At 45.6% G+C, this 20634-nt stretch overlaps 1 protein-coding gene across 3 annotated transcripts in view; it reads left to right on the top strand.

Moving 5' to 3' along the window:
* Positions 1 to 12: 12 nt before the first annotated feature.
* The window catches only part of Tm6sf1 (transmembrane 6 superfamily member 1), a 25581-nt gene continuing 4959 nt past the window's right edge, over positions 13 to 20634 (top strand). The window contains exons 1-9 of one of the 3 annotated variants that reach the window (XM_010621174.3): positions 13 to 60; positions 3961 to 4064; positions 7226 to 7323; positions 10463 to 10566; positions 12157 to 12239; positions 12843 to 12964; positions 14994 to 15098; positions 17346 to 17438; positions 17616 to 17735. In XM_010621174.3, coding sequence (XP_010619476.1) covers positions 7303 to 7323; positions 10463 to 10566; positions 12157 to 12239; positions 12843 to 12964; positions 14994 to 15098; positions 17346 to 17438; positions 17616 to 17735 — 648 coding nt within the window. In that variant the 5' untranslated portion in view covers positions 13 to 60; positions 3961 to 4064; positions 7226 to 7302. Of the gene's footprint in view, positions 61 to 3960; positions 4065 to 7225; positions 7324 to 10462; positions 10609 to 11265; positions 11398 to 12156; positions 12240 to 12842; positions 12965 to 14993; positions 15099 to 17345; positions 17439 to 17615; positions 17736 to 20634 lie in introns of those variants that run through there. The other 2 variants (XM_033761113.1, XM_033761114.1) reach the window with 2 other exon arrangements.

A 20634-nucleotide genomic window follows, 5' to 3' on the forward strand; every position in this document is an offset into this window, starting at 1 on the left:
CGGCCATCCCGGTCACCTACATCTTCGACCACCTGGCGGCTCAGCGAGAGTGAGTAGGAGGTGCGGGGTAGCGCGCTTGGAGGACTGAGCGCCGCAACTTTGCGGGAGCGGTGGGGGCCCCCGGGGCGCTCAGGCCGGGGACAGAGGGCCGCGCCCCCAGTGTGAGCATCGGGCAGCGTCCCCTGTTCGGACTTTGGCGCACGCGGCCCGGGTGACGGGCAGGAGGGGTCCGGCTGCGGGCCTGGCTTCGCTCTTAACGGGTGTCGAGCCCGCTTTCCGGTCGGTGCAATGGTCTGGACTTGCACCGTGACGTGAGGGCCGGGGAGAACCCTCTGAAGGGCGCTGTGGGTGCGGGGAGTTCCGTGCCCCGGGAACCGGTGCGCCCTGCCTTGGTCCCCTGGAGGAATTCTGACGGAGGGAGCCCTGGGAGCAGGGGAAGTTGGGGCAGGTGGCAGTCCCGTACCCTTGATGGTGGCTGCCATCTGCGGAGAGGAGGAAGTGACCGGTCGTTTCTTGCAGCATTGGTGCTGAGGAAATTGCATCAGTTCGCCCGCTGTAAACCCCTCCGGACAGGGGCTGCAGTGTCTATTCCGAGGCAGTGGCTGCTCCCAGACCCGGCGCGCTCTGGGCACTGGCAGCGTCTGCCCTTGGTCTGACCCGGGCCCTGGGCGCATCTGGAAGCTGCAGCTCTGGCAGCCGAAAGTGAGGTGGCTGTCAGTACTGTGCAGGGGCCCCGTGTTTCTACCAGAGATGTCTGAGCAGCTCAGTGAAGGTCTGAGTATCAGACCTGTGAACAGGCCAGGAAAGTGTGTTGAAACAGAGAGGACATAAACAGCGACATGCCGGGGAGGGGATTTAGCTCAGTGGTTCAACTGCCTACCTCTGCCTCGCAAGCACAAGGTCCCCAGTTCCATCCCTGGTAAAAAAAAAAAAAAAAAGTAAAAGGTTGGTTAGGAAGGGAGCTGGTTGTCAGGAAAGGCTTCTTGGCTTCTTAGAGGAGGTGACAACTTAAACTATGGCAAGATCTGAGGACAGTGAGCAAGAAGGGTAGGAAGCCGGTGGGTGGGGCAGGTGTTTGGAGGAAGCATAATCTGCAGGAGGGGAGGGCTGTAAGGCAACAAAGAGAATTTGAGGGTACTGGGGACATGGTGATAGCGCTCACTGAATAGACAGAATGATGTGTCTTTGTGTGCTACTGTCCTTCCCTTCCTCCTGGCAGGTAAAGCCTCAGTGGCCTAGCCAGATAGAGTGGTGCACACCTGTAGTTCCAGCTCTTGGGGAGCCTGAGGTGGGAGGAGACCAACCTGGGCAACATAGCAAGACCTCATTCCCCCAAAATAAAACAAAACAAAACTCCGAGAAGCCTAAGGTGCCTTGGTCTTCTTTTTCCACTCCTTCCTCCTGGTGTCCCCTTCCCCATAGGCCCCAGGTGTCTGGTGTCTGTTCACTACCTCCAGTTCTCCTCTCTGAGCTGGATGGAGGCCCAGGATCTCTGTCCATGAGACCCTAGCCCAGCCCCCTGGCTACTGCGTCAGCCATACCAGGCTGCCTCTGCCCCGAATCCCCTGGATGCTGTGTTGCCTGCTTGGTCCCTTCCACCTTCCTCCCTATTGCTGACTGTTGAAGCCACACCAGGTTTTGTGGCCCAGAGTGGAGGTCAGTTAGTCCTTCTGTGGACCCTGCTCTAAAGGAGAGATGTCTATCTGTTTCAAGAGTCCTGGGCGCCCGGCTGCACCTTTCCCACAGACTTACTTCCTCACATCACCTTGCAGGTGACAGCTCACTTTAGCACTGTCAGCCCAGCCCAGCACCCTGCTCAAAGGAGGCTTTTGGTGATGTTCGATGTTCGATGGTGATGTTGAGCTGAGCAACAGACAAAGCAAACAGGTAGAGTGGGTAGAAAAAGGTTGGGGGATCTCCCCCCACCCACACTTTGGTTGCTCACACCCATATATGCTCCCTGTCCGGCATCTGTTCACAGAAAGCCATCCACCTCCTAGATCATTGGTGGTGAGGATATGGCACATGAGCCACAGCGGGCTGTTGTCATTGAGGGCTCTAAAAGATTTGCCATCACTGCCCTAGATTAACAACCTTTTCCCCTTGGGTTAGGTGCAGCCCTTACCCATCTCTAGAGCCCCTAGCCCCCTGCCTGTTTTGAGCAGGAGCTGCACTTGGCAGTCATAGGAAGGTCTTTGGGCACAGTGCTGGGAGGCAGAGAGGATTTTTGCCTCAGTTTCCTATCATTCTTTCCTCCTTCCCTCCAGGTGGGAACCATGAGAGGAAGCCGTGAATCAGCTCACAGGGCTCCTGAAGATCCCAGAAGCACACCAGCCCTGTGGTTGTGTTGTCTATGACCTCAGGCCCTGGTCTGGGCAGGGAGGGGGGCTGTCTGCCCACTGCCTCCTGCCTCAGCTGCCCGTTATCACTATGCCCATAGTCTAATTGCATACTGATGTCTTCCGTCCTCACTACTTGGTGCTTCAGCACATGCGACGGGCAGATGTTGGGACAAAATATCTGACATCTGTTGTATAAAGGAGGAGAGGTTTATTTTGGCTCAATGTTTCAGAGGGTTCAGTGGATGGTCAGCTGGTCCCAAGGCAGGGACATCATGGAAGAAGGGCATGGTGGGACAATACTCACTTCCTGAAGGCTGGAAAACAGACTGGGGAAGAGCACCAGAGAGGACAGGGCAAGGGAGCAGATATAGACTCCCAGATCACACTTCATGACCCACCCAGACACATCCAGAAGTGTGCTTTATTAATCCCCTGGTGGCTGTCAAGCCCATCACATTGACAGTCACAGCCCAGTGTCATGGCCTTGGCTCACATCAGCTTCTTCCTTCATCAGCACTACCAGAAACCTCCTAGTTTCATTTGTCACCTGCACACTGACACAGCCATCCATCCTCTCCTATCATAGAATACACCCATCATCTATCAGTTGGTCAGCCCATCCATCCATCCATTTACCCATCATCCATCTATCCAGCATCCATCAATCTGTCAGCCCATCCATGCATCATCTATCTAGCCACCTATTTACCCATTACCCATCCATTCATTTGCCTATGATCTTTCACCCATCCATCCATTCCCTTTCATCATCCTTGTCCTCTTTCCCAGGGCATATGTGAAGGACACTCCGAAGTCCCAGGAACAGGCTTCCTACTGGGCAGGGAGCTGACTGGGGACCTAACTTCGAGGCTGCGATGTGTTCAAAGCTAGAACAGAGTCAAGACAGAGGTTGGGGATGGTGGTGTGAAGGGATCTCAATGGTGTCTTCAGCAGCTTTAAGGGGTTGGGAGGAGGTTCTGGTGTAGCAGGCCACTGCAGCGGGGCAGGGCTTCTCTGTCTAGAACTGGGAGCCCTATGGGTGCTGGGAATATGAGAGGGAGAATACCTCTGCATGATTTGAGGGGACCTTGTAGGTGGTAGAAGTCAGCTGGTAGAGATAATTCCCTCCATGTACATAGAGGCCTCCTTGTGCATTCTGTATTCCCAGGACCTGCAGTACTGCCTGCCACAGATGCAGAACACACCTTGTCTCCTGGGAAGACATGTAATTCCTGCTTGTGCCCTGGAGCTTGGTCTGAGTAGGGAAGTGGCAGGTTCATTGGTTAGGCCTGTCAGCTGCCAGGGGGAACAAATCAGATAGGTAGGTAGGGCATCTTAGGAGTAGGGTAGGGATTTCATCTGTGCACAGGAGACAGGTGGACAGAAGGGAAGAATGAAGAGCTGGGGGTCTGGTCTCTGAGAGTCACAGGGCTGTGGTCCAGAGAGGCCAGAGAGCTGCAGATAAATTTCATTGATTCTCAGTGCCTGAGCTATGGCAGAGGCAGGATTATGCCTGAATTGTGCAGTGCTGGGAACAAAGGCATTGAACGTCAGGAAATTCCAGGCACCACTGTGTTTGTTTTGCTAAGTGACCACCTCCCTATTCTGATCCTTGCAGTTCCTGGACAATTGTAGGAGTTGCTGCCCTCATCCTGTTCCTGGTAGCCCTACTGGCTCGAGTTCTCGTCAAAAGAAAGCCACCTCGGGACCCGCTGTTCTACGGTATGTCTCCTCCAGGGAAACCATTTATGTCCACTTGGTAACATGGAACTTTTCCCTTGGTGGCTGGAATGGGAAGGGATTTTGAGGACATTGTGGCCCTTTCCTTGAAGCCAGCGGTGGTGAACCTATGATACATGTGCCACAGTGGGCTGTTTGTATCCCTGAAAGCTCTAGAAGGTTTGCCATCACTGTGGCCTCTCCCAGGTCATGGACCCCACTTCCAGGGGATCCTGGTGGAAGGGCACTTGCAGGGTGGGGGTGGGGGATCACCTTCATCCCCTGATCCCCAGCTGTCCTTACCTCCGTCTCCTGCTGGGCTTCTTAGCTCCCTTAGCCTGGCACGTTCAGTCCTCTCTACTTGGGGCAGTGTGGCAGTCTGCGCATCTGTACAAAGAAGGAAATAATTACACCTATTGTGAGGGATTGGCACAAACATTAAATAAAATGGTATTTGTAAAGTACTTAGGTCAGGTCCTGGTAAATACACGTGTTAAATAAATAAAAATACCACAATTGCACACCTACAGTGTTTCTGGTAAGGCACTGAGCACTTCAGCAATTTTATTTTATTTAATTGTCACAACAAATGGAGACGCTGGCTTATTGATGCTCGGAGACATGTTCAGGTCATGTAGCTAGCGAGAATGGCATTGATCCAGAGCCCAGGCCCTTTGTCAGTCTGTGCCATGGGCAAAGGAGTTACTGGGCTCTGAGCACTTTCTAAGTCTAGCAGTCTGCTGGGAGTTTTATTTATTTAGTTTCTGATTCAGTAATGCTGATGTCAAACATGCCCCAAGCCTGTGCAGCCACAGAAGTTTATTTTTCTTGCCCACAGAATTGTGGGTGGCCTGGGTCATTCTGCTGCAGGCTGTGGGTGGCTGCGGGCAGGACTGTCCTCACATCTCCTTGCTGTTGGACTCTGCCTGCCTCATGGGGATACAGAGCACAAAAGGGTCAGTGGGAAGAAAGCAGTGCCTCTGGTGGCTTTGGCTTGTAGCTGGCTATTGTCACTTCTGCCTGCATTTTTTCCCCCAAGTACTGGGGATGAAACTCAGGGCCTTTGCACTGAACTACATTCCCAACCCTTTTCTATTTTTATTTTGAGACAGCGTCTCGCTAAGTCATTAAGTGCCCATACTGGGCTAAAAGCCTTCTAGCATGCTGGAGTTACAGATCTCTACCCACATTCTGCTGGCCAGAGTGAACCACAGGCCCATCCCCTTGTTAGAAGTGGAGGGAACCTTCTGTGCCATAGCAGGCTTTGGCAAAGGTGGGGTGACAAAGAAGGATTGTGAGTTTAGTTCCTTCCAGTTCACCCATAAAAAACTGCAACTTGAGAGAATTTCTGTAACTTGCTCTGGCTTTCATGGCTGGCTGGTAGAAGAGCTTGGACTATCTGACCTCAGAGCCCTTGTCATTTTTCTTGCTCCATTCTCCTTGCTCAGCTGGCTCCAGTCTACTTTCCCAGATGGGCCTCCTGCTGCTGTCTGTCCTACCTCTCCAGGCTTGCCCCATGCAGACCTCACTTGACTCACTGAGGTCTCTTCTGGTCTTCAAGGCAGCCCCAGTCTTGCACCCTGAATCTTCTGTCATGGCTCTGTTCTATCTTTGAACACACTGCAGCCTCATGTCAGACTCCAGCCAGTTCCTTGCCCACTAGGAAGCAGAGCCAGTGTCTGGCACCACAGTTGCTATCACAGTAGCTGGGAGATGTGCTAAATGCCCCCCTATCCAGGAGATGCACAGGGCTGGCCTCCTGGCAAGCCTCAGAGAAATCAGTGTCCAACAATGACATTGGTGAGAACAGACTGGGTTTTCGTGAAGACACTGGGAGGGTTCAGGCTGCAGGGCAGGGCATATGTGGCCTTTCATCCTTCAGGCAGACATGGGGACACTGAACTCTGGCCACACACTCTGTGCAAGGCCAGCTTCCTTTCTCTGTGAATCATTCTCCCCTGCTCTCCTTTGTGCACAGCGTTTCCTGTATCCACCAGCAGACCTTTCTCCTGTCTACACTAATCCCCTGGTCTAAGACACTAGTTTGTTGCACTTGAAAACACAACTTTCTTGACAAATCCCATGGGTTAAGTTTGTTCTCCCGCTGTTTAAAGGGTGCTATTCCTTAGATAGTTGTTTTAAGTAATTGTAAGCCTGTTTAGAAGAGTCTCATCTTGGTGCGATTCTCTAAGATGTGCCAGTGTTCCTTCTCTCAAAGTAGATTGTACCATCTTACATGTATTCAGTTCTTGAAATCACTGGTGTTTTTTTTTTTTAAATCCTGTCATTTGCACACCAATTACAGTGGTACTTCGGTCTACATACTTAATTTGTACTGTGACTTCAGAAAAGATGACCACATTTGTGGGAAAGGTGGCCACGGTTGTGTTTATTATCCGATGAAGAGTTTGCAAACAAAAACAAAATTTGGATAAATGCTTTTGTTTGCAAACCAAATTGTCTGCAACCAAAAGCATTTGTGAACCAAGGCACCACTCTGTGTGGAACAGGCAGATATGATGGACACACTGTGAGTTGGCCTGTGTGCTCATCACTAAGATGAATCATTCACATCCTTATTACTTTTTTGCAGTACTGGGGATGGAACTCAGGTGCATTCTACCACTGAGCTATATCCCCAACCTTTTTTATTTTTATTTTTTGGAGACAGTGACTCAGTTACCTAGGCTAGGTTCATACTTGGTGATCCTTCTGCCTCAGCCTCCCAGAGTGCTAGGATTACAGTTGTGCACCAACACACTTGTATTTATGTCATCTTCCTTTTAAAGCTGGTGGTCACTGTGTGCTTCTTTAGCCACTTGGTGACTGGCTTTATTTCTCCTGCCCTGGTGGGATGTGGTTTCGGCTCTGGGCGGACACTTGAGGAGTGGAGTGGAGGCTAGAGGGGGTGTCCTGGAGAACCTTCTGGGACAGTGAGTGGTGAATGTCATCCTCTATTTCCGTGACTCATGTTCTCTCAGTGAGAGCTGTTGTGCATGGATGGGGAGACCCAAGAGGATGGGCATAGAAATGGCTGAAAGTGCAGGAGGTGTGGACTGCTAGCCTGTGTGACCACAGCATCAGAAGCATTTATTTATCCTTGTCAGCTATCAGTAACTGCCTCGTGTGGGCTGTATTCTAAACTGTGGCCTTCTCTGCTATAGTGTATGCTGTCTTCGGATTTACCAGCGTGGTGAACCTCATCATAGGACTGGAGCAAGATGGTGTCATTGATGGCTTCATGACCCACTACTTGAGAGAGGTACAGCACTGCCTGGGGGTGGCAAGGTGCATACTAGTAGTGCAGCCTGGCCTGGCCTTTAGTCTTCTGCTATGAGAGCAGGTTTGTTTCCTAGTATAGGCTTAGGCTGGTTACTCACGTGGTAGGTGAAGCCTAAAGGTGAGTTGAGATGGTGAGAAGTAAATCTGCTCTCATAACTGTCCCTGCACTCCTGTCCTACCTTGTGACCCTTTTCCTTTAAATGAGGAACTTTCAGTGAATTTAGTGTTTGTGTATCTAATATATTATAATCGCAAAAGGCCCAACTTAGTCTTAAATCTGTGAGATATCAGACATCAAGGTAATGAAACTATTTGATTATGATGACTAACTCCCAACCAAATCATGGTACTGGAGGGAACTAGTCGTTTTTTAATTTTATGATGGGCTACCAGCCACCGAAAGTTAAGTGACCTACTCATGGTCACACAGAGCTGAAAATGTAGTCTTCATCTGCATTTTAGATAATGGGGAGTTTGGATGTCATTCTGTATGTAAGGGGAAATTGTAAACCAGAGGAGACAGCTCTGGGAGGATGGGCTTTTGGGAAGGGTCAATGTCATGAGCGAGGGCACAAGAAGAGGCTTCTGCAGTGCCAGCTGGGTGTGACAGTGGTTGGACAGAGGCAGCACTTAAAAATACAAGGGTGAACTTCAGAGAAGTCAAGTGGTTGTAGGACTTGGGGACACGTTGGGGACAAGTGAAAGGGTCAGGCCCAGGATGACTTCCTGATTCTTGCTTTGGAATTTGGAAGGAAGCTGGTGTTACTCCATTAGAGAGGCTTTAGTTCTGCAGACTTTTGTTCAAGGAGACTGTGGAGTCATGAGACCTGCTTCCTACCCTCCATGTGGGGCCACAGCACTGTCCTAGGTACAGTGACAGAAGCTCCCTCCAGGCCCAGCACAGTGAACTCTGGCAGTGGGTGGGGAAAGCCTTGTAGACTTGGAGATACTGATGTAGCACTTTAAAAAGTGGCCATGGGAGAGGATGGCAGCTGTTTCTGGCTGGGCAAGGGAGGTGGAAGGCATTCTGAGCAGAAGGGACAGCTTGAGAAGTAGCTTGGGGAGATTGGTGTGTGCTGTCTGCCTGGGTGTAGGCTTGCAGAGATGACACTTAGTTCATTTGGGCACATATGGAGTTTCAGGTGCTTGAGGGACATCCTGGCACATGTCCTGGCTGGCAGGGCTTTGGAGGTCTTGAGATCTGAGGAATTGTTCCGGTAGGGAGGTTTGGGGGCCACATGACCACAGTTGGTATTGGCATTCTGAGATGCCGGAGAAGATGGAGAGTGAAGAGGCTGAGGCTGGAATTCTGGAGACCAGGACCAGAAGTGGGTACCCAGGAGTCTGAAGTGGAAAGATGGGCAGGCAAGGAGGCAAAGGGGAGAATGAGGCACTGTGCTAGAGGGGGAAGGCTTTAGGGAGGATGGTAGCAGGCACTAAGGCAGATGGGGAATAGGAAGAGGAACTGGGGTATAATAGTAGCAAGCTCTGCAAGCTCAGGCCGGGGACCCAAACTATCTGGAGGGGATGGAACTTGGCCCTTTAGGCAGTGACAAGCCTTGGGAGGTTTTAGAGCAGAGCGACATGCCCAGTCATATGAATATTCATCTGGCAGCAAGAGTGTTGTGGATGGGAAGGAGGAGAAAGGTAGGGAGACCACTGGGAACGTAACAGTGATCCACTGGGGGACACTGAGGTTTAACCTAAGCCATACTAAAGAGGGAGTTCCTTGGGGTAACATCACAGAGGTAAAACTGACAAGATTTGCCAAAAGACTGTACAGGAAAATGAGGAATAAAATGACCATTCTGTGGCTTCCTCTGGGTAAGCTGGTGGCATTGCCATCCAAATAGAGGGGCTGGGTGACAGGGTGATTGAGGGAGAAGCTGATGAGCTGATGAGAAGCTCAGGTGAGTTTGAAGGGTGCAAGGACCTCCAGTTAAGGATACCATCTGCCACTGGGAGAGCCCAGTGCTAGCTGGGAGCCCAGCTGTGTGGCACAGATGACTGAAGCATGAAATCAGATGGCATCATCCAAGCAGAGCATCTCAAGAAGAAACAATGTGGGCCCTGCATGGGCACAGAAATACAGTTTTGGTAGTGTTTCCCCATGCTTTGATTTTAATTTGATTTGACTCATGGGGAGAGATGACAGAGTAGTGCTTGCCTGAAGGGAGCAGGAAGCTTCCAAAAAGGCCTTGCTTGGATGGCTGATTGATGGGCTGATTGATCTGCATTCTTCCTTGTTGAAGAAGGGGTGTGTGGCTAGGGGAATGTGCAAGACAAGCCAGGAGAGCACACACAGGAGAAAGAGAGGAAGGCCAAGTGCAGGCAGGACAACACTAATAACTTTGTGTACCCTGGACAGTGATTTCCTAACAGCCACTTGGAAACATAACCAATTGGAAAAAGGAAATGTAGTTCATCATATAATCTGCGTTCATAAAATTCATGAACTAAAATAATTCTCAAGCGAAATACAGCTTTTTGGGGTATTTTTGTCACATACAAGCTATGTGACCTTAAGCAAATCTTGTAAACTTTTGGGGCCTCTGTCTCCTCATTTGAAAGTCATATCCACCCCATAGGGTTGTTGGGAAGGTTGGTGAAGGGTCTGTGATAATCTTTGAGTCCGTATGTTTGTGTAAGGTGGTGTGAGTGCCAGCCTGTGTCCATCCTAGCCAGCCCTCTATGTCAGGTCAACATGCACAGCTAGGGCCACCCAGTAGCTCTATGAGCAGGGTCTTCCCTGGCTACTCCTCTGGCTATGGCCAAGCACCTCCAGTCACAGGTGTGCCTTGGCCGCAGAGTTGGCCATCCAGCTAGGATCACACATACTGCTGTCTTTGTGTCACTGTACAGTCCTATGTGTTGATTCATCACAGGCCAAGTGAACAGGCATTCTCTGCTTTTACCCCCATGGCAGACCCTGGTTTTGGCAGTTTCTGGGTAAAGTTCTGTTCTCACTTGCCTAACAGTTAAGATGGAATAATTTCATCCTAGCAGATGAATACCAGTTGGTTCTACTGTTTTATTCTATTTGCAGTAGAGGTCTGGTGTTTTGCATTTAAATGTTTGTATCTTATTTAAAGTGGACTTCTCATTAATGCTTTCCATAGGGTGAACCCTATCTGAACACTGCCTATGGGCACATGATCTGCTACTGGGATGGCTCTGCTCATTATCTGATGTACCTCGTGATGGTGGCAGCCATAGCATGGGAGTAAGTCAGTTCAGCTGGTTTGTGTTTGCCATCGATAAATGGGTAAGGAAAACCTGTGTACAGAAGCCAGTACACAAACAGGTAGGGCAGACAGAAATGTAAGTGCCAAAGGTAAAAGTTAGGTGTGCTTTACTTTCCTTGCATCACTGCCTTTTTGAGTATGTCCCTATATTGCCTCCCAACTATGGTGACAGGTCAGATGGACTGACCCCTATGTCTTCTGGCTTCTTCTGATAGTCTCATTTGTAGGAAATAAAGCCTTGCACATTCTAAATTGAAACTCCAGCCACCTCAATTTCAGTTCAAAGCTTATCTCTCAGTTCAGATGTAGTCTTACACCTGGGTGCTTACACCCCACTTGCCCTACTCCTTACCTCTGTGTTTGGCTCCTCTGGGAGTGTCCACAGGATAAAAGGAAGAGGGGAACTCATTGACAGCTGCTGTTTTCTGGACACTAGGACTCTCTGTCATGAAATGTTAGCTGGGCCTTATGGGGCACTCTGGAGACCCCTGTTGCAGGAACCTTTGCATAGCATCTGTCCCTAAGTGAGCAATGCTCTCTGGCTGGATTTGTGACTCTCCCATGCTTGGTGGTCTGCTTGCAGCATCTTTCTGTATCCCAGAAGGTGCGCTCTGTGGGGAGGGTTCTCCAGGATGGCTCAAGTTCAGCTACATTCCCAGGCCTCTGCTTGGTTCCAGGTTAGAGCCAAGCCTTTGTACCCCATACAAGACTTTCACGCAGCTTCATCTGTTCGTCCTCCTTTCAGTTCACCATGTACTCTAAAGGACAGCTCCAGCTATTCCTTGTCTGTTCTCCAGCCGGCAATCCAGGTCATTTTGATATCTGCTTGGGGTCAGACTCACTAGGGCTGGGATCAGTCAGGAAGCACAAAGGTCTCCACTTCTGTTTCCCTCACAGAATCTTTTAGGCAACCCCCCCCTTTTTTTTTTTTGGTACCGGGGATGGAACTCAGGTCCTTGCATTTGCGACAGGCAGTGAAACCACTGAGCTACATCCTCAGCCCTATCTCCTTTTGAATTTCTTATTACCTCTTATTTAACATGGAGTTGAGTTATTGGGTTGCAGCAACATTCTGTCAGCATTGAAGATTAGGGTAGATGTCTAGCAGCTGCTCCAGAACATGGACAATGTGTCAGGTTATTATTTCCATCTTTGGGGCTCTGGCCAAAGCTGATGGCCAGAGACCATTTTATACGCTATTACTTATAATTACGATAAATTAGAGTATGGACCCAGTGTTCTTCTTTCAACCTTCTCTACTCTTTTATGCTTTGAGTTTCATACATAGTAGAGAAATGCAGGAGTCTGTGGACAGGATGACCATGTTACTATTCAGCTGCAGATCAGTGTAGCTGGCATGAATTCCTATTAAAAAAGGGACAAGAAAGTTTCTATGGAATATTGCATAAGGGAATGAGGCTTGATCACCAGAGTTTCTTGATTTATTGCTTTTTATTCAATGTTTCAATTCATGTAATACACTAATTGGAATGAAAAATAATATTGAGGATCTTTCGCTAATAGTATTCTAACACAAATGTACTAAGTCAAGATTTTTTTGGTTATAGGGAAAGTTACAGAACCATTGGCTTATATTGGCTTGGATCTATTATCATGAGCATTGTTGTTTTTGTGCCTGGAAACATTGTAGGTAAGAAACTTTATCTTAAAATTCACTTTTGTTTTTTGTAATAATGGGGATTTTGTAAAATAAAGAAGTTAATTTCAGTTATAATATAGCCAAGAGATTCCAAGCTTATAAAAAGCTGTTTTTCAAATAATTCCTATTCTTCATAATCTCAACCTTAAAATTTTGAACAGTTGTCAATAATGTGGACTGGACAATTAGTCAAGTATCAGTGACTCCTAACTTTTTGGAACGATCTAGAGCTTGACTATGGCATTTATGACTATTATTAGTGAGCAGATATTTCTCACAACATTTTATCATATATTACTCCTAAAACATTATGAGAACCTGATAAATGTACTTGAAAATTAAGACTCTTGAAGCCTAAAGTGTGAGGTTATTTAGGTATGCAAGAAATTGGGATATTTTAAAATATTGTATCTAGGACATGCCTGTTAATAAACATCTAGTTGTTTTAAATGACCTTTGTTTTTCTTCATCTCATTAAAATATTAGTCTTTAGCAAAATTTTACATGATTGAGATGGGGAGAGATCCTAATTATTTGTGTTTAGATATTCTTTAGGTAAACCTTTGACTTTCTCTTCTTTTTTCTTTTAAACAGGGAAGTATGGAACACGACTATGCCCTGCTTTTTTCTTAAGCATACCATATACTTGTCTTCCTGTCTGGGCAGGTTTCAGAATCTATAATCAGCCATCAGAAAATTATAATTATCCCTCGAAGGTGATTTTTACTGTTTTTTTGTTTTTCGTTTTTTTTGAGACAGGGTCTCACTATGTAGAGACTGACCTGGAACTCACTATGTGGCCCGGGCTGGTTTCAAACTCACAGCAGTGCTCCTGCCTCAGCCTCCTGAGTGCTGGGATTATAGGCATACTACACCACGCCCGGCTGATTTTTACTAAGTTTAAACATAACCTGTTTTCAAGTTCACAGGGCTCACATACGTGCATGGGCCATTGAACTACCTATGCCTCTGAGGACTGGAGCATATCTAGGACATTCTGTGCGCTTTGACTACTTGAGTGGTGTTTGTTGACATCTTAGTTAATATGGCCAAGGTGGTCAGCTTCTACCCAAATATGTCTGATTTGATTGGCTAGGCCGTATTTTTGGCAACTCCTATACTAGTGGTCACACTGATTCTTAGCATCGTGTTTGCCTTAGTGCAGGAAAGGAAGTCCGGACTATATGGTTTGTCTGGGGTTGCAAATGACGTGGATTTTGAGCATCTGAGCACCTATTTAAGTAGTACCTATGCATTTATTGTTCCTCTAAGAGGAGGTTGGAGAACTACTGCTGTTCAGTGTAGTCTACATAACCATAAGGTCTGACTCGCAAGAGACCCAGACATGTGGACACTGGCTGTGGACCTCATCTGTGACCTCCCTCCATTTACTATCAAGGTGATCAAGGTGAAACAATACTGGCCTGGCAGGTACTCTTGTTAAAGTCTTCATTCCTAGGCTGGTGACATCTTTCTAAGTTTTTCTTCCACTTGTGGGTATTAAATTCTTAGGCAAATGCTTTAAGCAAAACTGACATGAAAATATAAACTCCTAAATAATTAGAACAGTTATTCATTTTACAACAGAATTCATCAAAATTCCTTTTTTTTTTCTGGTACTAGGGATTGAACCTAAGGCCTCCTCCATGATGTTCCCACTCTACCTCTGAGCCACACCCCGCCCTCCAGCCCTAAGATAGGATTTAATGTCTACAATCTTCATTTGTAAACCTTTAGACACTCACTGTGTAAACTCAGGCTGGCACACTGATGACTGGTATGCTTTTTCATTCCTTTGAAGAATGAAGTTGTTCAAAAAATAAAAATAAAAAAGCAAACAGTGGGGCTAGCCTTAGCCCTGGATCTGTTTTCAAAAGCTCCGTGTCCATGTGTCAATAAAGCATTCACGCCATGTGACACATAAAACCATCTGTGTTTATTTTAACAGTAAAACACAGTGATAGGACGGTGAACACTGTCACACAGAAATGATACAAACACAAGTTCAGATTTGCCCTACAAAGCAATTTAACAATGCTGTCAACCTTGCTAAATTTAAACTTTCAGCCTAATGATTCCACATCCAGGACCCTATCCTAAGAAAACCATTGGAGAGGTATTGTCAGAGATTTATGGATAAAGTTGTTTATCATTACACTGAACATTAACTGTGAAAAACGCCTAAATGTCCCACAGTAGGAGAGTAGCAAAAATGTGCTGCTGTCATACAGTATTGGGTTTTAGAATTTTAATAATGTTGCAGTGCTTATCATATAGGTAGTTGCTGAGTGACTAAGGAATGCAAAATTGTTTATTTCTAGTTTTGTAGAAAGCATTATACATATATGAGTATATGTGTATGTATATATGTAAAATATATACGACTGGAAAAGTGTATCACCTATTAATAGTGATATGGCAGGATCACGGTTTACTTTTTAAAATGTCCTTATTTTTCAAATGAGTTTATCTTACTTTTATAATAATGAAAGTGTTATTTTAAGAAAGAAATGTGGACCCAGAGATAGAAGCCCTTCAGTATCGCCTAGTCCAATCTCATTTCATAAAAGAGGAAACTGGATCTTCAGGGGGCAAATGACTGTCTTGAAAGTCCAGTGGTTTAGTATATGAATTGTGAATCTTCAAAATTCTTTTCTCATTCGTCATAGCATTCAATGTATCAGTAGCTTTCAAATTATTCTCTGTCATTTTGGGCTTGCTCTTTAGATACAAACTCTATTTTAGGTTGTCCAAGAAGCTCAAGCAAAAGACCTGCTGAGAAGACCATTTGATTTAATGCTAGTCATATGTCTCCTACTGGCAACCGCATTTTGCCTGCTTAGAGGCTTGGTAAGCATAATAGATCAAAATAACATTAATCAGCTGTGGCAATGTGTGCTTGTAGCTATAAGAACTTAGCACGGTGAGGCAGGAGTATCACTTGAACTCAGGACTCAAATCCAGCCTTGGAAACATGGTGACACTCAGGTTTAGAAAACAAAAATAACATTATTTATACCCAATGCTTCCAAATGGACAAGACCTGGAAATAGGTTTTGTTTTTTCAGATTTCTCAGCAAAATATCCCTTCTAGAGCCTTGACCTGCTTCCTGTCACTCTCCTATCTCAATTTTCTGCTCCCAAGGGGTGGCTTATTCTGGGTTGTTTTGTATCATCTCCCTCAGGTCCTTGGATCAAGCTGTATTCAGAAATATCTTTTCTTATTTTGGGATATCTGAAAAATAGCCATTAGACTTTCTTTCTTCTGATTTATTTTACTTTTTTCTTTTTGGTACCAGGGCTTAAACTTGGGGACCTTGTGCCTTGCAAGGCAGGCGGTGGAACGGGGTGAGCTAAATCCTTGGCCTGACGTTTCTGATTTAAATGTAAAGATCTTTGGTCAGGGTGAGACCCTAAGACTGTAGTACAGCTGTGGCACAGAGCACCAATGTGTTCTCAGAGTAGGGGTGAGGAGATCTAGGAAGGGGCACCAAACAAGCAATTCACATACATGCGAAGACCTGTGAGTTTCTCAGTGGTATGAATAGTGTGGAATAAGTTAAGCTGAGGCTTGGAGTCTTCTATATTGATGTGACTGATAAATAGTAAGGGTACCTGGGCATATCATTTTTTTCTATATTCTCTTTATCATTTTCATAGTGAAAATGATAAGGAGGCTTCTAGGCTTTGGAGTTAGATTCCTGGCCATTTATTAGTGTATGGCCTGGAAAAATTAAATTTCTTGACCCACAATTTTGTTTTCTCTAAAATACTACTTATCTGATCATTTTGTTTTAAGGATTAAGTAAAATAATGCACATAAAAGTCCTTGTAGAGGGACTTAAACATTATAAGTGCTCAATAAGTGATTGCTTTTACTATTTTAATTGATCAGTCAGCCTTCATAATGTCCATTTTATAACATTCTAGCAGAAATAAAGTTGAGCAGCTCTGAATTATTTGGTTAATTTTATTCAATTTCAGTGATATGATTACTAAATATTCTGAGCCTGCTAATGTTGCACCACACTTGGGGAGCAGAGTGGCAAGAATAAAGTGATAGAGTTAGCTCACTGTTTTGGGGTCCTTGAGTAATAAGGGGCCCATATGATCCCTTTAGGGTTCAGGGTGAGAACTATCTCTGGATTACTTTTTCTGGAGGAGCTGATTAAGAGGAGAAGGAACTACAGGGAAGGCAGGGCTTTAGGCTTTGTTCAGACCCTATAAAACTGGTCTTTGGTTAATTTACTGTAATTCCAAAATTTCAAACAACGAAGAATGAGACCCAATTGTATTCCTGCATGGCCATAACCACCTCCCTTTCACACAAAGAAAATGTATGTGTGCATAGTGGGTGGGGCTTTGGGGCTGGGGCCTGCTTTTACCAACTCTGCCACTGGCCTATGTCCTACCTGTTACCTAGGTGGGACATTTCATTTATGGCCAAGGATAGGAAGAATAGTGCTGGAGGGGGTACTGTGACTCCAAGGGGACCCCATAATGTACCAAAGAGACACTTGTCTGTTCCGTGGCCTGTGTCTACTCTGTTGGGACTAAATCTACTCTGCTCTCTTTCAAAGTGGACACAGAAGGTGGCTTCAGACAAGAGGACCCTGCTTTCAAATCATTATCCTTTACTGCCCCCAAAGGCCACACACTCTCATGTGAGGCACTGGAGAGAGGAGGATGCTATTTTTTAATCTTTCAAAGCATAGTAAGATTAATTTGGTAGAGAAATGTGTTTTCTTTCTTGTAGGCACTAGTTGGCTAGTTATTCCCAGAAATGAAACTGGTAATCTAAAGCAAGCTGTGCTTTGGCCTGCCAACCTAGATACTTAAAACTATGAATACTTGAAAGATACCCAAGAATAGACAATTAGTTTTCACTTCCAGCTCCACTATTAACATCTGCTCCATTTCCTTAGATAAGTCTGCACAATATTTCCTTTCTTGACTTTCCCTGATGAGCCTCCATAGTGCATAGCTTTTGTTAAAATAGAAAAGCAGCTTGTGACTAAACCTGGCAGTTAGCCTTATCAGCAAACCTAAGAACCAGAAGTTATTGTATTTTTATAATGAATTCATTTTTGTTCTTAGATTGCTTTGGACTGCCCAGCTGAGCTCTGCCGATTATATACACAATTTCAAGAACCCTACCTAAAGGATCCTGCTGCTTATCCTAAAATTCAGGTCAAGTAGTACGAAGCCTAAGATTTTTTTCCTAAAGTTTATCTCTCTTTCTCATAGTTAGAGGTGATCCTATACTTAAGAGTAGGAAGGACATTTATCTTTGCATATGTTAATTTTTTGTACTTTTTATTCAGGCCAAACTGTTAATTTGTTGATGTTATTTCTTGTTCAATGCAGATGCTGGCGTATATGTTCTATTCTATTCCTTACTTTGTGATTGCGCTTTATGGCCTAGTGGTTCCTGGATGCTCCTGGATGCCTGACATAACACTGATACATGCTGGAGGTCTAGCTCAGGTACTAATGTGCTATTCTGAGAAAGTTTACTGATCCAGTGCTCATTGCTGGATATGTGAAAACTATCTGCTCAGTGTTTTAGAGTAGGCAGTAGTTGTGTTTTGTTTTACAGTTGTTTAGAAGTTTCTGTGTATATATTCTATTTAAATCTTATAACCATCTGAAAGATGTGCCATCTAGTCAGGAGAAGCTGAGGTCAAGCTATATTAAATGCTTTCACATACCCAGCAAGTGGTACTGCTATTCTTTGGGCTCTTTCCCAATCTCTAAACATCATATTTTCTGAAAAAGGCTGGTGAGCTGTTATTTTCAAGATGTCTAAATTTAAGATTTCAGAATTCTACTATACTATTTATACAGCAACTAGGGAAACTGGTTTAAACAGGTTCTGCTCCTAGAAAGCTGGGGCCTATCAGTCATTCCTCCTTCTGGCACCTAGCCAAGTCCCTGTCTCATGGCAGGTGCTTAGTGATTGCTTACTACATCAAACTAGAAATGAAATTATCTTGCAATTATCACACAAAACATGTTTTTATAAGAGAACAAGTAGCAAAATAAGTTGATCTTAACATGGAAAAAATAAATATAAATTATTTGTAATTTATTAAGTAATTTTATCTTTGTACTGAAAAAATTTAAAAGCCAAATGAACTCATCCTTTAAAAACACGTTTCTCTTTCAGGCAAGCCCAAGAAAGAGGTTCATTCAGAAACTTTAGATATATACAGTTAAATACATACTCATAGTATAGTAAGTATGAGGGTAAAAAGACACTAAATTTAGTGTTGAAAAGTTAACAGTATATATGGAGTCTTGTAGCCTGAGGTAGTTTATTATAAAAATTAGAATATGTATTTTTAGGAAAGTTGATACAGCATCCAGAAGAAATGATTCCTGTTCTGGAGGAGAGCTATCATTTATTCTCCTCTTTGCAGACCTTGAAATGTCTGATTCTTCAGACTTTGGTTTTGGGTCTTTATTTCCATATCTTTCTCTGCCAAGTTATCAGCTGAGGTCTTCCAATTTCTTCAGCCCAGATTGCTCTCAGACTTATGCATTTAATTCTAGACTTACTTGCTTCAGTTGGATATCTTGCTAGCAGGTCATATTTAGAAAATATAGGGCTCTTGATCCTCCCCACAACTTTTGCTTTCCTGTAATTTTTGGACAGTCCCTCTTGCATCAGGCAGCCCAAGCCCAGAATGTGGAACAACTCTTTGCCCTCCCTTTCCCTCACTTTTCCATCTAGCCAGCCTGTCAGCTCCAGGATAGGTATCTCCAGGGAAGCTCTCAAACCCATCCCTCTCTTCCAGCTCACTGTCACTGCATTAGCCTCCATTCTCAGGTGCTATTTCATGCTGGGCAAGCCCTGCTCAATGTTTCATGTTCCTGTTTGTAAGGACAGGCTGTGTGTTCTACTGTATAAAAAATATTCAGCAGCTGACCTCAGCCTGGTTTTACTTCTTGCTTATGCAAAGCTCATGGAGGGCAGATATTCTCAAGGGCCAGGGCTGGCAATGGCTCAGGTGTAGGAAGGCTGGTAAATGTGGTCTTGTGAACCTCATAAGAAACATAGCATCTGAGTGCATAGTATCTTTGCAGCAGATTTTTAAAAATCACTATATAAAGATGAGAGAACTGAAGCTCAGGACAGCTGGAAGTATTTGACCAAGGTGGCAGAGTTATTAAATGGCAGAAATCCCATCTGAATACAGAACCCACAGTCTTCAGTTATCTGTCTCTGCAAATAGGTGTGGTGTGAGCACGGTGGTGGGAGGGAGACATCTGAGTGAGGCTGGGGACTGAGTGGGACCTTCACAGGCTGAGCTTCCCCAGGGAGCAATGGGAGGAAGCTTTAGATATGAGAGTGTGGCAGGGGAGGGACAGGGGCCGGGTAAGCCTTTGCTTTGTTTTCCTGGCCTGGTTCCTCTCCCATATGTACCAGGACAGAAAGCCACACAGTCACTTCACTCTTGCCAGCCTTTCTTTACAGAGATTTTTCAAAATCCAGCAGTACTTGTTACTTTGCTTCTCAGGTACCATCAGTCCCTGAGGCAGGCAGGATGTGAATGGCCTCTGTTGGAAACTGGCACAGGAGGCCCTGTGTGGGACCTGGTCAAGTCTCTGGAGACAAATGGAGAACTAGGCAGAAAACCCAGGCAAAGGTCTAGTCTTGTGGCCAGAGCCAGGGGTCAGGAGGCTTAGGAAGGTTATAGCCTGGGGGTAAAGGGGCGTTAGAGCATGTGGCAGTAAAACAACCCAAGACTCTACCTGTTGATGAGACTTAGCTTGCAGGTGGGCACCTGGGACTCTGGCTGGGTGGTTCTGGGCAGGGCAGTGTGGACAGGACACAATGGCAGTTTCATGTAGCCTTCAGTCCTTGCAGGAGTCCTTGGGCTTACCTACCACTAGCTGGTTGACAAGGTGTCCTGGAAGCCTCTCTCTTGCTGGTGAGAGCCAAGTCAGAGGCTGAGGCTGAGCCCATGTCCTGTAAATGTCAGAAAGATGTTTCTCTCAACCAAGCAGGTGAAAGGTGGCATAATTCAAGAATTATGTGCTGATAGTTCCACAGCTCATGGATTTTAATATCTACTTATTCTGTTCAGTTTAAAGAAGAGTTAGAAATTATGTATAAGCAGGTCATGGTGGCACATGCCCATAATCCCAGCACTGTGGGAAGCTGAAGCAGGAGGATCTCAAGCCTGAGCCCAGACTGGACAATTTGGTGTATTGTAGCTTACTGTTAAGTCTCTAGGTTCAATCCTCAGTGCTGCCCCTCTCAGTGTTACATTGTAAAAGTTCATTTGGTCAGAATGTTCAGTTGGAGTTCTGTGGTATGTTTTGTACTTAGCATATACTTGCTTATGAAATGGCCTCATGTTACGAGGGTATCTGACAC

Source organism: Fukomys damarensis, unplaced genomic scaffold (genome assembly GCF_012274545.1).
Source record: "Fukomys damarensis isolate Sample0158 unplaced genomic scaffold, DMR_v1.0_HiC HiC_scaffold_7, whole genome shotgun sequence".
In the NCBI taxonomy this organism is placed as follows: domain Eukaryota; kingdom Metazoa; phylum Chordata; class Mammalia; order Rodentia; family Bathyergidae; genus Fukomys; species Fukomys damarensis.